The sequence below is a fragment of the Zosterops lateralis genome, assembly GCF_965231275.1.
Source record: "Zosterops lateralis genome assembly, chromosome: 1".
Lineage (NCBI taxonomy): Eukaryota > Metazoa > Chordata > Aves > Passeriformes > Zosteropidae > Zosterops > Zosterops lateralis.
This window is the reverse complement of record NC_139762.1, coordinates 103538702-103554574: the sequence shown is the minus strand read 5'-3', so window position 1 is coordinate 103554574 and position 15873 is coordinate 103538702. Positions and strand designations below refer to the sequence as shown.

General features: G+C 41.5%; 1 protein-coding gene across 1 annotated transcript in view; it reads right to left on the bottom strand.

Annotated features, from left to right (window-relative positions):
• Positions 1–3650: 3650 nt before the first annotated feature.
• DLGAP1 (DLG associated protein 1) overlaps positions 3651–15873 on the bottom strand; it is a gene marked incomplete at its 5' end in the record, with an annotated part of 134316 nt that continues 122093 nt past the window's right edge. The window contains 3 exons of the mRNA XM_083866677.1: positions 3651–5180; positions 8023–8175; positions 10092–10183. Coding sequence (XP_083722803.1) covers positions 4971–5180; positions 8023–8175; positions 10092–10183 — 455 coding nt within the window. The 3' untranslated portion in view covers positions 3651–4970. The remainder of the gene's footprint in view (positions 5181–8022; positions 8176–10091; positions 10184–15873) is intronic.

The window sequence follows — 15873 nt, the reverse complement described above, 5'->3', positions numbered from 1 at the left end:
ATTAATTGCTATCAAAAATGTCAGCTCAAAGTCACAGATTTAATAGGCGATCATGCTCCAAACTGACGGCTGAAGTGAATTATTTGCTTATTGCGTGATGCAAAAACAATGTCTTGCAGGAGAGAACAGACATTGGCAAACAAACTGACAACAAGATATACTTCTGGGGAAGGCTTGATTTGATCTGGAAGGAAACATTGAGTTTAAATAGGGAGAAATTTTACCTGCGTGAAAGGCGGGGTTGAACCATGGCTTGGACTTCCTTACTCTGCTGGAGAGCAGCGTGAAACATACCTGCTATTTTACTCCCTTTGAGCTGTTTTCATTACAAAAAGGTACTACACACCTCAGAAAGTTTTTTAAGTAATAAAGCATTTCTCCCCCTCATCCCTGGTGCATCCATTTATCAGTGACTAATGAGCACATAAATTCCAGCATGTGAAGAAAAATCCCTTCATCTTGGTGATAAGCAGAATTTTCCCTGCCTATGGATCTGCAGCACAAATCTTTCTGGTCTTTCTGTGCTGAGGGTCTAGGCATGGGCAGACAGTACACGGTGCAGCACTGCCACACTATAAATGTAACTACTAGGCACTACAAAGTGAATCAGGACCTGTTTAAATACTAGTATAACCATAAACAACATCATCCAGGACATGTGTCTGTGGGATTTGGTGACTGTCTTTATTTCACACAGTGGGGAAAAACTCCATCTGGAAGCAGGATTCCAGTGAAGGGAAAGTTAGCTATGGCTGCCAGGGATCTCTTTTGCCCCCCAAAATTCAGACATCACGGGACATAAGCAGAAAATGAAAGGGAACCAGCAAGGGGAAAACCAAACAGGCTGGGGTCTTCTTGCCACTTCTTTTGAAGTCCCCAGCGTAACTCCTGGCATCTTCAGTGGGGTTTGGCTGGGTTCTGTGCAGAAGCGCCTTTGAAGATTTTGCTAAGGCTCAAGGCCTTGATCATGGCAACTTTTATGCCTGTGAGCAACTCTGTACAGATGAACACTTCCAGGGTGCTCAGCAGGATGCTTCGGATGAGACTTTGCAGGGCTGGTCTTAAGCAATGAGAGCTTAAGAGAAACATTGTGCTTGTCATGCTTTTATCCTTGACCACATCAAATGAAATGCCTTGGCAGTTCTGGAAGAATGAATTTGCATTGAAAACTCACAGCTCTTACAAGCAGTGCATTAATTATTTTATTAATTTACTCTTTTTACATTATGGGAAACATTTATCTATTTACATTTTCCTGTCCACACACAAACCAGATAGATAATCCTATGGAAACCCAAATCATTAAGCCCTAAAAACACTTTCCTCTGTCTAAAGGCTTTCAAATTTGTGTCTTTTGTTTCAAATCAAAAACATTTTTAAAATCACATTTGGGAATGCAGGTAGGCCAGTGATTTACATTCTAATTAAAATATGCATTTGACCATTTTCCTTAAAAAAAAGCCAACAAGAAATCTCAAAACAAAAGAAAACAAACAAAAAACCCCAATAAATTCACAAAGATGCCGTTTAAATTAAAGTGATAGTGCACATCAAAGCATTAAGGGAACACCAATAAATAAACTGAAATATATTACAAATAAATTATTTCTATTTACCTTTTCAAATATTAAAAATCTTTAATCCATTTCTTCATCTTTCTTTACAAAAAGATTATGAGAATTTTATGGAAACATCTCCAAAAAATATAATAAATACCTCTTTTTTTAACTTTTGAAGCAGGAGACAAAACCAACCTTTTCTAAAATTTCCCCCAAGAAAAAAAAAAGCAATAGTTTAGTCCCAAAGTGAAACAGAATATAGGCATTTTTAATATACACTGGGCAGTTTAGACTAAAAACAAATAGTTACAAATTATACTAAAACAGATGATGGAGCAAATACACTAGCATTAGTGTTGGTAAATGAGTCAAGTGGTTAACTAGTGGCATTCTATGGGCAGAATTATTTTATTTTGTATTTTCTGTTATTGGCTGTATTTTTAATATTTTGCTAAAAAACTAGGCAAACATTATAATAACCTCTCGAGTGCCCAATGAACTAGCAAGCATTCAGCTAAGAATAAATTCATTTAAAATAGATACAAAAAATACTCTATGATATACAAATACAATAATTTGTAATGTACAAGACTAGACAGTCTTCACTTTTCTGCTTTTATAGGGGGGGAACTTGCTGGATATAAATTTCTGTAGCCACTTGTCAACCAAAGTCTTAACTCATCTTTCGTAAAACGTTCACAAAACTAAGTAAGTCTGCGACACAGTTGTGAATGTGGACTCTCACCTAGGTACTGCTTTGAATACTTCAGTACAAATGAGTTCCAAATAATTAATACTTCCTATGACTATATATGCTCAAAAGTGGCAGTTGGCACTATTACATACTGCAAACACGGTGATGTTTCATTGCTGCTAAAAGTTAAACGCAGTGTTTCAAAACTAGCAAATACACTGGTATTCAAACGCTTAGAGGGTCAAACCTTTTGAAGCTCCTGTAACACCAAGCATTCTAGAGTTACACTGGATTTCTGATTACTCTAGTTAAAAGTCTTTTATATATTAAATTATTAGCCCTTATCTTGTAAACCACAGCAGTAAATATTTGTGCCCTGTTTATAAAGACATAGCTCAGATATCGATGGCTTTGAGAGGTAGCAAATTCTCTAGTGGTTTTAGTATGCTCTCATGAAAATACTTGGTGCCAGAACCTATTACCTCTCCTATTTTCTCAAATAAAATTAAATTAGCACCTGGCTATGATGTCATAGGAAAAGAAGCTGTCTGGCATGGTCTCAATGAATAGTTATAACAAGAGCTTAACTTTTTGATGACAAATTTCAACGCTTTTTTAAGTGCAAGCTGCAGAATTACGCCACATGTGCAGTGGGGTTTTTCACTGGTGGGACTGTCCATACAGGTTGAGCAGCCATGGGCACAGCCAGCAAGCAGTGGTGTGCAGCAAGGGCTGCCACCTGTGCCCTTCTGTGGTGGGGCTGTCCCTGTGCTCACTGGGAGCAGAAAGCAGCCTGCCTTCCTCTCCCGCATACCCCTGCCCTGGCAGACAGGGTGAAGAGCACATAGAGGAGTCTGGAAAACATCGCTGCAGGACTGCACATGCGCTGAGGACTGCACAATGCTCCTCTGCTCACACCAGTCCTGTCACCCAGAGCAGCTCAGGCTAATTCTGCTGGCAGCAGCACATGCCAGTTTAGGCACGCGTGTGCGCACTCACACATGCTCACACGCACGCACACAACTCGCTTTCAGCAACATGCCTGACGTAGCTTTCCTAATGTTGGCACAAGAGATTCCAGTAGCAGTGTGGTCGGCATCATTCCTCATCAGAGGAGCTGGAGGACAAGCCCCTGCCCCAGCCAGAGGTGGCTGGAGGGGACAGACACACAGGAGCTGACCTCTCAGGCTCCTCTCCAGCCCTATTATCTGCCATTTCGGCCCACTGTTACTCAGCTACTTAGGATGCATATTTTTCGTGATTGCAAAACAATGGCAGAAGCCAGGGTAGGAAGGCTTGTCGTGAAAAATATTAAGTTCATTGATCCCATAACTTGTGAAAAATAGTCTATTGTTCTTGCTCAAGTGAGTACTTTATACTATTAAGAGGAGGCTGAATTAGAAATTTACTCCTAGATATGGACGGTTTGGTGATAAGCAGTTTGAACTGTAGCATATAACCAGCTGTGGATAGAGCAAAGCAAGCCTGGCCTGGAAAAGCATCAGAGGCTCCATGTACAGTAATTCACCTACAGGTGTCCGTGTGTGGCTGCGTGGACATATGAGATTGGATGGTCCCACCGAGATTAAGACATCAACAAAACCAAGCTTTTTTTCTTTTTTTTTTTTTCTTTTTTTCTTTTTCTTTTTTAAACCAATATAATCCATACAATACAATACAAGAGGAATTGACAATACAGTACAATTTTAAAAATTCTTAATACTTGGACAAGAAAATCCTTCTTTTATATTATCTCTTCAACCATCATTGCTTCTTATCTCCTTCCTTTTTACTCTTTTATTGCCTTTCAAAATAGATTATTTCCCTGGAAGATCGAATTTACAATCTTCTGCTGATTGAAATGTTTAAGTAGTGATTGATGAAATAAAAATGAGGCAGTTTGTGCAGCTGTGAGTGTGCAGGTATCATTCCACAGGATCTTTTATATCCCTCGCCATCTCACCTGTGGGATATACTTCCACTTTTTCACCTGCCAGAGCTGTGGGGTTTCTTTTCATTCCCCCCTCCCCGCTCCCACCCCAGCTCCCTCCCCTTGTGTGACTCCTTAATTCAGGTGAAGATGTGATTTGGAGGTTTAGAATAAAGTGCGCCATCTGCTTTAAAAAAAACAGTAATAAAAAGAAGGGAATCCGAGTCATAGCTCCTTTCATCTTTTGTGAGGAAGACGGCAGAGTCCGAAAGGATCACCCTGCATGACTGAAAATACCAAAGTCCCCTACAGTTTGATATTGCTGTACACTGGGTAACAGACTAGCTTTAGGTCAACTAAAGATCATGAGTAAGTTAAATGGAGCATCTACTGTACAGGTGTGCGGGTGTGTGGAAGTCTGAGTGCTGCATTTATTTGTTCCAAACAGAAAAGAAAAAAGGATCGTGCTCGTTTACATGAGGCAAAGTGGCAGCATCAGTACATGTGACAAAGCATCGTGATGACATGGGCGGACCTTCAGAAAGCAAGAGTGATTAGAGGACATCTCTCGGAGGACCGACAACTACGCCACAGCAGTGGAGTTCACTGGGAGCATCGGGGCAGCTGCGTACAGAGAGAGGGGAGAGGGAGAGGAGGGAGAGAGAGCGAGAGAGAGAGGAGGAGGAGGAGGTACAAATACTTCGTGGTGACCTTGAGCAGGAGCCTAGAGGGGCAGATTATACATGAGGCTTGTCTTGCCAGAGAGAGTCCTCCCGGTTGGATCCCTTCATAGCCTGGTCTGGGCTTCGGGGATGTATATCTCAATGCTTTCGGCGCTCTCGGTAGCTGAGTTCTGGCGGACCGATGCAGCGCGCTTGGCAGCCATCAGCCGTTTCCGGGCCTCCTGACGCTGCGAGCTTTCCAGAGAGCGTTCTCGTATGAGTGGCACCTGACCTTTCGATGGCTTCTTTGGCACTGGAGGAGGGACCCTTCTCTCCTGATCAAAGCAGAAGGTTAATGGCATTATACAGCTTCTCAGGGAAAGGCGGGAAAAACTAGGATATATCAGTAGTTAGAACACACATTTTACCTAAGGTTTGTTAGCTCTTATCTGCCTTTCTGTCTTCAGTCAACTGGCTTTTGTGCTCAAGGGTTCATAAATATAGGGCAAGGGCAAAGGGGAGGGGAGGGCCGGCCGCCGTGCTACTTCTCCTCAGGGACGGTGCTGCCAGGGCCGAGGCCCTCACCGTTACCTGCTCAGTGCCAGGGACTAGGAAAGACACCGACCTCCCGCAGCTGGGAGGGAACGCTGCTCTCAGCAGAGCAACTCTGCAGAGCCCCAGCTCCTGGGCCACCCTCTTCTATCCGTGCACAGCGCTAGATGCTCTTGCAACACGGAGGTGCCATGGCTTTGGCATTCTCAAATGCAGATGGCAGCTAGCTGTCTGCAGCTGGTGCATCAGAATAAGTAGTGTTTTTTTAAAAAAACCACATATTTATGTATCTATTTCGGAGCAATTTAGTGACTGCTCAAAAATCCCACACTGGGTCTCACTGTGCAAGCTCATACACTCTGGCCTCGTGCTAAACAGGCATGAAGCTACATTCAGCTAGAAATAGAAAATCTGGTAGGAAAAGACTTAAAAACCATTAAGAGAACATGCATTAATCATCATGGTGGCAGTTAGCTCCAAATACGTGACCAACAAGGAGAGCTTTTATGTATATCCTGGTGCATGTACACACACATACACACACAAAAAAAAAAAAAAAAAAGGAAAAAAAAAAAACCAACAAAAAGAAAAAAATAAAAAAACACCCCCAGAGAGAGATCTCTCCCACAAAAGAAAAGTGTATTCAGAACTGAATTTCAGGCATCCACAAAGACTTTGTCAAGTTAATTAGATTGTCTTTTAAGTTACATCCCCTTCCAACTGTGAACACGGTCTCTGAGCGAAGGGATTTTATCACACTACAAAGGTCCCATTCTGCCCTTTCGTTTTCTCTCATGCTGCTCACAACAGCTTCCATGGCTCAAAATATAAAGGTGCTTAGTTACACTTATTCATACTTTGCTTTTTCTCTCCATCCAAGGATTAATCTATGCTGCTTAAAAAGGGCCCAGTGGCAAAGGCCAAAGACAAATATCAATTCCACAGAAAGTTTTTTCTTCCTTTTTTTTTAAATCCTTTTTAAGAAAGGAGATGATCTGTTTCATCTAAAATCATAGACAAATGCTGCTGAAACAGGAACACAGTGTAATTCTTTAAAATCTTTACCTTCCTACTGCAGGTCCCTTTCTTCAGCACTACTTAACTTCCTTTAAACCGTTATAGTCTTCTTTTTGTTGGAAACTCTTTGAAATGTTTTTCAGAAGCAAACAAAAGGCACATTTTTTTCAAGGAAAACTCTCATTTCTTACTGCTGCAATTGCAAACACTCAGCCTACCCACTTTACTGTAAAAGCTAATGAAAGACCATATACCAGCATTTCTGTGCATGCATGTTTGGCAGTTTTAACTTCCTTTTCTGATAGATACTGGAAAAAAAAAAAGAAGATAAGAAAATGACTTGCCTTCAGTACCTTGGGCTAGGAAAACACATTCCCATTCATTCCCCTACAAAACACACTAGGTGTGCACAAATGGTGTGAACATGGCACTCCTAAGTCAGGAATGAGTACTTAGTCTTGATTGGAGGAGGAGGAATAGTGCTACCAGCACTGCCTGTACAAGCTTCCTGCTGCAAGATTAACGGGGTTTGATATTATTATGGTTATTTGTCCAAAAGAAAACACCACTTTGGTCATTGGCAGCCAGCTGACCATAAGTTGGGGTAGCCAGGACTCCTGCCTGAGCCACTGTACCTGCAAGTTCTGCTCCCCCTCCTTCTGGTGACCCTACCTGTTGGCTGTATTCATTGCTACCAGACCAGTCACAGTGGAAATTCAGCCATTAAATTACATACCTACAGGAGCGCGACATTAGACCGTTGGTTCCTCTAGGAATGGGTCTGTTCTCTAAGGATTTTCTGAAACATTTGTGTATTTTGGCTCACCCAAGTGCTGTTTGTCTCGAGGTGGATAGTGAGGAGGTAAAAAAAAAAAAGGCAATGGTGCCAAATGAGAATGTAAAGTGAAATGTGACTCACACTTGGAGATGAGGCAGTTTTTCATGGTGGCAGAAGACGACTATGTTAAAAAAAAAAAAAAAAAAAAAAAAATCCTGCCAAAGCTCCCAATGATTTTTTATGCTACCTCAGGTAAACAACAATACCAGGAAAATGAATGTGTTTGTGAAATCACCCATTTTAAAAAAGCCCAAAATAAATAAAAACAAACAAATGGACAAAAAAAGAGTAGTTTTTTCATGTAACATTTTGGAAGGCATATTTTTGATATTGCTGTTTGTAATCTGGCTACCAAAGTCAGCGAGGGTTACAGTGCTTCCCTAGTTTTTTCAGTAACACAACCTAGAACTCTTGCTGTATGCAATAATATGAACCGTAAATGTGATTTATTTAATTTTAAGAATCAATATATAAGGCAGTTCCTTCCAACGATTGATCGTCTAATATGATTAAATGTAAAGCTTAACAAAGTACCACATTCCCATTATCCAATTCACAAAGACAGATTTGGTTTAAAAATATGCCTGAAACATATTACAGATAATATCCCAGATGATTATTATGTAAACATTGTTATTACAATGAAATTAATTTGATATGAGCTTCATTTCACATTTTTAACGTCAACGCTGTAACACAGAAGCCTATTTAATTTGTCCAGTATTTGTGCAGGGTTTTAAATGAAGCATACAAAATCTACAGTGTTCTACCTTCTTGTCATGAGGATCCATCTGTTTCCAATTATTGGCCTTTAACTGATGAAGTTCATCAAATTTCATACTAATATTTTCTATGGACAACTGCAGCATATCCCAAAACCCTGCTAAATCCTGGGAGGTCGGCCGTGGATGTGCATTAGGATTCTGTGCAACAGAAGAAAAAGACATGTTGGTTTTAGTACTTCTGAATGTAATGCATTCGTGCAAATGGTCACAAATCTCACTAGCAAAGCAGTTTGAGCAGGTCCAAGTGCTGGGTAAGACCCAGAGAGAGGAGCAAAGCAAAGCAAAGCATTACTTACTGGTGGGTTTTATTTTGAGGAATCTGGCTCGGCGTTGAGCTGCTGTGCCCTGACAACACCTACTCACCAAAGGCAGCAGGTACCCCCACAGACTAAGGGTAAAGGGCCCCTGTGGAAGGTCCCCTGTGGCAGGATATCTAGGGATATTGCTGGGCACAGCTGGTGGCAATTCTATCTGCACTGAAATCAATTGCCAGCCTCCTTTTCATCTTCATGAGGAATGATTCTCCAGCATGCTCACATTTGTAAAAAAGAGTGATACTTGTGCAAAGGTACATTTCCTGCATGTGCAAATAGTGGAAAACCAACATGTGAACACCTTTTCTATACTCTGAGAATGTAAGGTTTACAAAAATACACTAAGTAAAATTATCTCTTATTACACCTCAGGCCAATTTCTTCTTCTTTTTTTTTTTTTTTTTTTTTTTTTTTTTTTTTTTTTTTTTTTTGTTTGTCAAGAATAACCTTTGCAGGTTGAAAAGCTCAGAAGAAGACTATATGCAGAAGCACAGTATACATTTATACAGGCAGATTTTTGGGAAGAATGAAACTGGGACACAGGCGGGGAGCATTGCTTTGTGTGTGCAAACTTATCAGCCCAAGAGCATTGCTCAGAAGAGCACATCTGGACGGTCAGGATCTTTGGCATAGCTTGGGCCAGACCCAAGAAATCCTGTCCTTCCTTCTGTCCCTTCAGTGCACCTCAGCTCTGAACACTTTTTGCATGCAGTGGGTGTACACAAAACCATTCCCGCTCCACTGGCAAGGCTTGTATGAGGGAAGGCTTTCTAGAGGATGTGTCTCTGTAAGCTGGTTTCCAGCTGAAACTCTAATTAAAACAAGACATTGCATACACTCACTTCAAGTGTGTTTTTTCATAAATGCTGAGAAGTCCCTACACCAGTCAGCAAGGTGTTGTGGGTGCTGTGGCCTTGTCAGACTACACTGATATATTGTAATTAATGTTGTTGTTAATAAATAAATTACTAGTCGCACCTTGCATGATGTTTTACATGGCTCAAGTTTTACTTCGCCTCTTCAGAAGCAATAAACCCAAAAGAGTCAGTTGGTTGCCTCATAAAATTTCTATTTGTGCTTTTCACAGTCACACTGACAAAGGATTTTGGTAGGATGATTATACCATGAAAGGTGCAATTATTGAAAACAATAAAGTGTGTATTTTTAGAATCATAAGGAGACCAGAGATTACACTTCAATTCTTAGTTTTTCAGTGCTTGACACTAGCAGATTGCCCAGTCGTGGGCTGTTATTTGCAAAGATGCGCAATCAGAATGCTTTTCCAGTTTTTGTATTAAGAATTGGAAGTCTTATTAAGACAGAGCCAATTTCTGTTGCATTTATCCACTGAGGCAGATTTTAGTCTGGAGCTTTTTTCCCAGGAACACCTGGGAAAGACCAGCTCAGGAGATTTCTGATCCACCCTTAGAAACCTTAAGGTGTTTTACCCATCTGTGTGCCCATGGACTCGAGGGTCAAAGGACACATCCTTGCTCCTCTGAAGTCAGTAGGAGAGCCTCAGTGATAGTTCACCCAATGCTTTTTGCTTTTATGTTAAGGCTCTCAAGCTATTGTAAAACTCATGCTGACTCTGACAAGTTTGAGTTACTCCCAAATTCATACCAAGGCCTTTACTGGAAAAAACTGCCACGTGAGTCAGAAAATCAGTTTAGTTTGTGTAGGATTATTCACAGGGTTAGTAAAAGGGATATATTAGTATCTAGCAGAAAAATTACATACCAGGTTTTCTTCACAAAGCTCTCTGAACTGGTAAAATTTCTGAGCCATGAGAAGCTGGGCACTGCCCACTGCAGTTCGAATTTTCCCTAGAACTGAGAGAAAAAGACAGTAAGTCACAATGCTTCCTTTGCTGCAGGCAACTAAAAGCCAATAAAAAGAGAGGAGAAAGCTGTGCAGCAGTCAGCTCTGGCTTTCAAAAGGTATGTTATCTTGCAGTCACAAAAAGAGAAAAGATGATAAATCTAAGGTCAGATCTCCATGAGGCAAAAAATATGTAAAAGGTTGCTGCATCTTACTCTCTTTTCTCCAGTGAGACCAGTTGTAACCAGTTGTAATGACAGTGTAAACGTGGCTAATCAAAAGCTTCTGCGGGCTGTACAGAAAGCTCACCAGAAATGTCACCACGAGTATCACTATGACCCAGGCCCAGGCTTTGAATATAAACCCAGCTCCCTGCACAAGGACATGCGGCTCTCAAACCCTGTTTGCTGGTCCACCTCACTCAGCAACTCAGGCCTTATTGTCAGGTGTAGCTGAGTGTTGCTCGATCAGACCCCCAGAAAGGGGGTGATTGTTTTAGTGCACACCAGTGAATCTCATCTGCACCCTCTGAGTACTTTCCATGAGCACAACGCAAAGGCTGCTTCTGCCTTTGAATTCCAATGCCCAGGAGTACTTCAGGGAGCAATTGCATCCTGGCCTCTCCTCCTTGCTGGTGGCTTGGAGGGAGGTGTCAGAGTCCTAGTGCAGCTGGCTGAGGACTCCTTTGTACAGACAGCTGGGCACTTATTGCCCCTTTGGACTGACTGAGTGCTGTGAAGGGCTGCAGTGAACCAGAAGACAGCCCACAGTAAATGCCTCTGAATAAAGCAGGAGCTCACACTGTTTTGGTTGCTTTCAACCTCACTCAGACACTGGGATTTTACTGCTGCCAGGGGTAGTCGGGAATGCACTGCCCAAAACCGAGGCATAGGCTGGTGCATTCAGAGATTCCCTGGGGAGTTCTTGTTCAGTGGGAGACTTTGTGTGTACACCTGTACATGTGTGTGTGTGTACTTTTGTGTGTGTGAAAAAAAGCAGCAAGAATGCAGAAACACAGACGAAAGGCAGGCATGGCCTCAGCTGGCAGTAAGACAGTGAATCCAGAAAACAAAGTGTGATTTTAGGGACTGTTAAGTGAAATAATTGATGCTGTGAGCAAGAAAGCAGCTTGCTTTCTTGTTTCTTTTTTGTTTTAAATTTCCAATGCTCAGAAAAAAACCCAAAACTGTCTTTAAAAAAACTGGTTGGCATCACAGATTTATCTGTCTACTTCATTAATTTTCCATCTCAGCTTAAACAACTTATTATCTCCAATTATCTGGTTAACAAGTGATAAAAAAAAATAATTTAAATTAATTTTTTAAGTATTACCACTTCCTTAATGAAAAACATTGAATGGCAGCCACCATGTCATAGGTCTCACTATAATTTCTACTCAGAGATCTTTGTATTGTCCCAGCCCTCAAATAGACACAGCAACTTTTCCATGACAAAGTTACACCCTGGATATACGAGACAGGTAAAGGAGGAACAGGAAAAACAACTAGATGGAGTGGCCAGCTCAAGGTGAGTGAACTGCTGGCAGAGTCTGGAAGAAATCCTAAGCTGCTAAGAGTCCTAAGCTGCCATCTTCTGCACCATCCCTTGGGCACAGTCACTTTTTTTGTAAAAGCTAAGACAGCATTACCAGAGCTCCCCTGGGAAAATAGTGCAAATAAATAAATAAACAGACACATAAATACATAAATACATTCAACCTTGCCATAATGCCTTCTAACAAGATTTTTAGTGTTTCATTGGTCCTGTGACGTGCTGGCTATCAGAATGCCACCATGCAGTGCTTGTAAGAAAAAGGCCTTTCCAAGGGTTTGAGTAGCCACATGCTAAGCAGACTGGCACAAATACTCAGGATAAACTGAAACTTGATACACAGTAATACGAAATCTGTGTTCTCCTCCTTCAGGGCAAATGGTTTTTCCTCCACCAGCCTCAAAGCTCACTTCTTAAGGCTGTTGAAGGAAAAGTGGGATGTGGAGTTCATTTATACTTCAGGCATACAAAGGAGGGGAGAAAAGGGGGAGGGAAGAGAGAGTCTTTTCACATTTTTTTCAGAACCTATAGGAGAGAGCTCTGTGAACACACACAGAGCCCAGACTTTCATTTTGTTCCCAGAACTCAGCTCAGCACTGCCAGGAAATAGCCGTGAGCTGGAAGATTCACTAAGCAGAATATTTTCAGCATATTGCGCAGGGAGTTTTGCACACAACTCTCATTATTGTTAGCAAGGCTTGCGTGTCTAATTCTATGCGCACAGTGCTGAAAATGGACCCCTTGGTGTGTCTAGTCATTTATGCAACCCAATATGCAAACCACTCAACTGAAAGGACTTTTCAATAGTAGGAGGAGCTACTCAGAGAGCTTTCATGTGGTTCCCATTGTTATGAAAACTCTTCCCACTGAGTATATTTGGGAACAGCTGCCTCATCTGGAGCTCGGCCACTCTGATGCTTCGCAAGACTTGAGAGGGGAGAAAAAAGTCTCTCAACTTATTGGGATTTAAAAAAAAAAGAAAGAAAGAGAGAGATAAGGTGGGCTTTTCCTGGAAATCTGCACCAAATGAGTTGGAAATCACTTCCCAAGCATGAAGAAATGTATATGCAACTTGTTGATGATGGATGGGAATGTGCCCCTTTCTTTTAAGGAAGAAGAGCTTAATATTCAGAGATGTCAGCAGAGGGAAAAGGAAGTCCTTGTCCTTGGCTGCCTAGTGACTGGCTCTTTGCCTAAAAACCATCATCCCAGCTGACTGCGGGATGCATGCTGATGCTGTTCTCTATTGTTGCCACTTCTGCTGTAGCTCTGGCTGTATCTAGTCAAGTGTCACTGATTCCTCGCCCCTCAAAAGCAAGGGGTCTGTTAATGTGCAACTCGTCAACAACCAACCCTGTCACGGAAGTTAGGGGGGAAAAAAGACAAAACACAAAGCATGCAAAAAACTGAAAGGAATGTCTTCAGAAGACACAAAGCTTTATCAATAGGCTAAGTTTTGTTTCCAAACCCATGTTGCTTCTAGTGTTTCAAGGCATGGTGCTCATTTTGCTTACTCAGTCAAAATCTCTGGTGCCCAACAGAAAGGCCAAGGTATAGTGAAAAATCAAAAACAAAAATATACCAATATAGATTTTCTTAGAAGAAAAGCATGCAAGGTTTGAAGCCAAATACCAAGAAAATAAATGGAATTGCAAAGATAATACTCAAAACAAATCAGAAAAGAATCAGAGAAGTCTTTAACAGCAAGGGAGATGGGGTACAGGAGGAAAAACACATAAACATTCAAATTGATGTGTTCAGCTAATAGGATACAAAGAAAACATATAAAACCCAGCAACAAAAAATCCCGACCCATCAAGATGCAATCATAATGGATTTAAACACCTACATAATGTTATTCATATCTGCTTTCTGTTCTATACAGGGCTATATAGCACACTCAGCACTGTTGGGTCTGAATGCCTTCCAGTAATGCATTAAGCAGCATTATTAACATCCATCATATGCTTTGATGTCACCCCTTCCCCAGAGGGAGAAGTGTGTGTACTGCAGTGTTTTGTTTTTTATAGTTTGAATTTTTCCCTTTTTTTCCCCTCCCTTCTTGCTTTGACCTATCTTCCTTGTAAATCCAGTTCTCTCTTGTGACATTTTTTAAAATATGGACAATTATGTCTATTCTTGATGAACTTACAGCTATTTTGATGGAATTCAGCTACTGTGGAATGCCTCCTCACTATTACTGCTCTTATCTAGGAATCACAAAATATTATTCTAGGACAGACACATGACAGTGAATATCCTTGTGTCTTTAACTCCCCAACGTATTCTTCTTTTAAAATATTCTTGAAAATAGACTTGGAGTATGTGCTGTTCAAGCAGTAAGTTCTTTCTTCTCCTGGTTCTAAGAATTGCATAGGACGTGTTTTGAAATTGTAGAGCTCTGTGTATTTCCCTCCTCCATGTCTTCATCGGAAAAGAAATAGGAAAACAACAAAATAAAAGAATTGTGAACGCAAGCCAAAAAATAGTTATTGTCATCTGCTCTAACTAGGAAGGTGACTGCGTGTGTAACAAGGATAACAAAATATAAGAAAATAACAAAACACACCTAAAGTGATGTGAAAAGTCATCACATAGAGGCCCGGGGAGTTTTGAGAAGGGGGCAGCATTATTTGGCCTTAAAACCTCAACTGATGTATTTGCATTTGAACTTTAACAGGCCCCAGGGTCTGTCAAAGTGACAAAGGAGGCACTTTAGGACTGGACTATCAAATGCCCTTAATGTGAAAACACCTGGTTGATAGGCAGGGCCCAAGCTAGGGAACAGAATTCCAGGGACTTGCTCATTGCCCCAGGAGCAAGTGGCAGGAACAATAGCTGAAATTACAGAGACACAGCCTGACATTTGCGCTGCAGATGTTGGCTGGGCACGATGCATATGAAGCAATCCTGCCACAGAGCTGTCAAAATCCATTTCCAAGCCAGGATGGACCAGCATTTTAGCCTATTCATGTTGACAGACCTACATTTAAATAACGCCAAGCATGACAAAAGCCAGGAAATTCAAAGTTAAAGCTACTGCTCAGGTCTTAAGCTCAGCTGTTAAGGAGAAAACAGCCAAATGGAACAAACTAGGGAAGGAGCAGTCCTTTCTTTTGAGTCACACATACTTACAGGAGTGATCTCATTGAAATTAATAGGGCTGTCTGCATGAGCAAATGCTGTTCATTTGGATTAAAGCAATTTCCATGTGTTCTCTGACTTACTTGGCTTTTATTAGTATATTTAATGGTTTTTTTTTTTCCCTTACTAGATCATTTCCTCGCTTGTGGATTTCACTTTTTGCCTTGCTAGCCTCTGGGCACTGGTAGGGCTTTCCTTGCTGGCTTTCCTTTGAGAAACCCTTGTGTATGGAGAAGTCCCTTCTGGGGACAAAAGAAAACCAGAACAAGAAAAGGATGAGTTGGGCATGTGGCCAGAGGCACGTAGCCAGGGGGATTCCAGCAGGACTCGGCCACATGTCAGGCTGGTGACCATCCCTCTGCAGGGCTGCCCCAGCCCACTGCAGGATGAGGCTGACGCACTCCTCTGAGCGGCAGAGACCAGGATTGCTTGGAGAAGCCCTGCAGAGGAATGGCAAATGGTTTTCCGTGCTTATGGCTGAGAGTGAACTCATGGGTTTCTTTTTCTTTTGCCAAGCACAACTATTATGAAAAATGTACCTTTTCCTAAACTTTCTTCTCTCATGTCTAACCTTTACTTTTTATGTTTTCTTTTGAAACAATCAAAACAAACCAAAACAGCAGACAGTGTGGAAGCATTGCATAATTTGCCAGACTGGATGAATTTGTAGAGGCTCTGGGCACTGAGGTTCCTGCAGATTTGAGGTCAACCTTTAGCCCAGAGGGCTACCATATACATGCAAGAGAGTTATAATGACACGTCTTGTGAGAGCCTTGGTTTTCTGCTTTAGTTTTTACTTGATTGGCCTGGCTTGTCTCGCCACTAAACCCACATTACACCTGACTTGTGGTGAATCAAGCCTGCTGTTGGTTTCCGATGGTTATCTTCACACCAAAGCCACAGTATAACCCCATGTGAAAGAGAAACTTCTGGAGGAGGGGCAGGGGGAGGCAAAATGAAGCTTTCTGGTTCTTCCAAAAAGGTCAATGCTCCTTGTGAAATACGA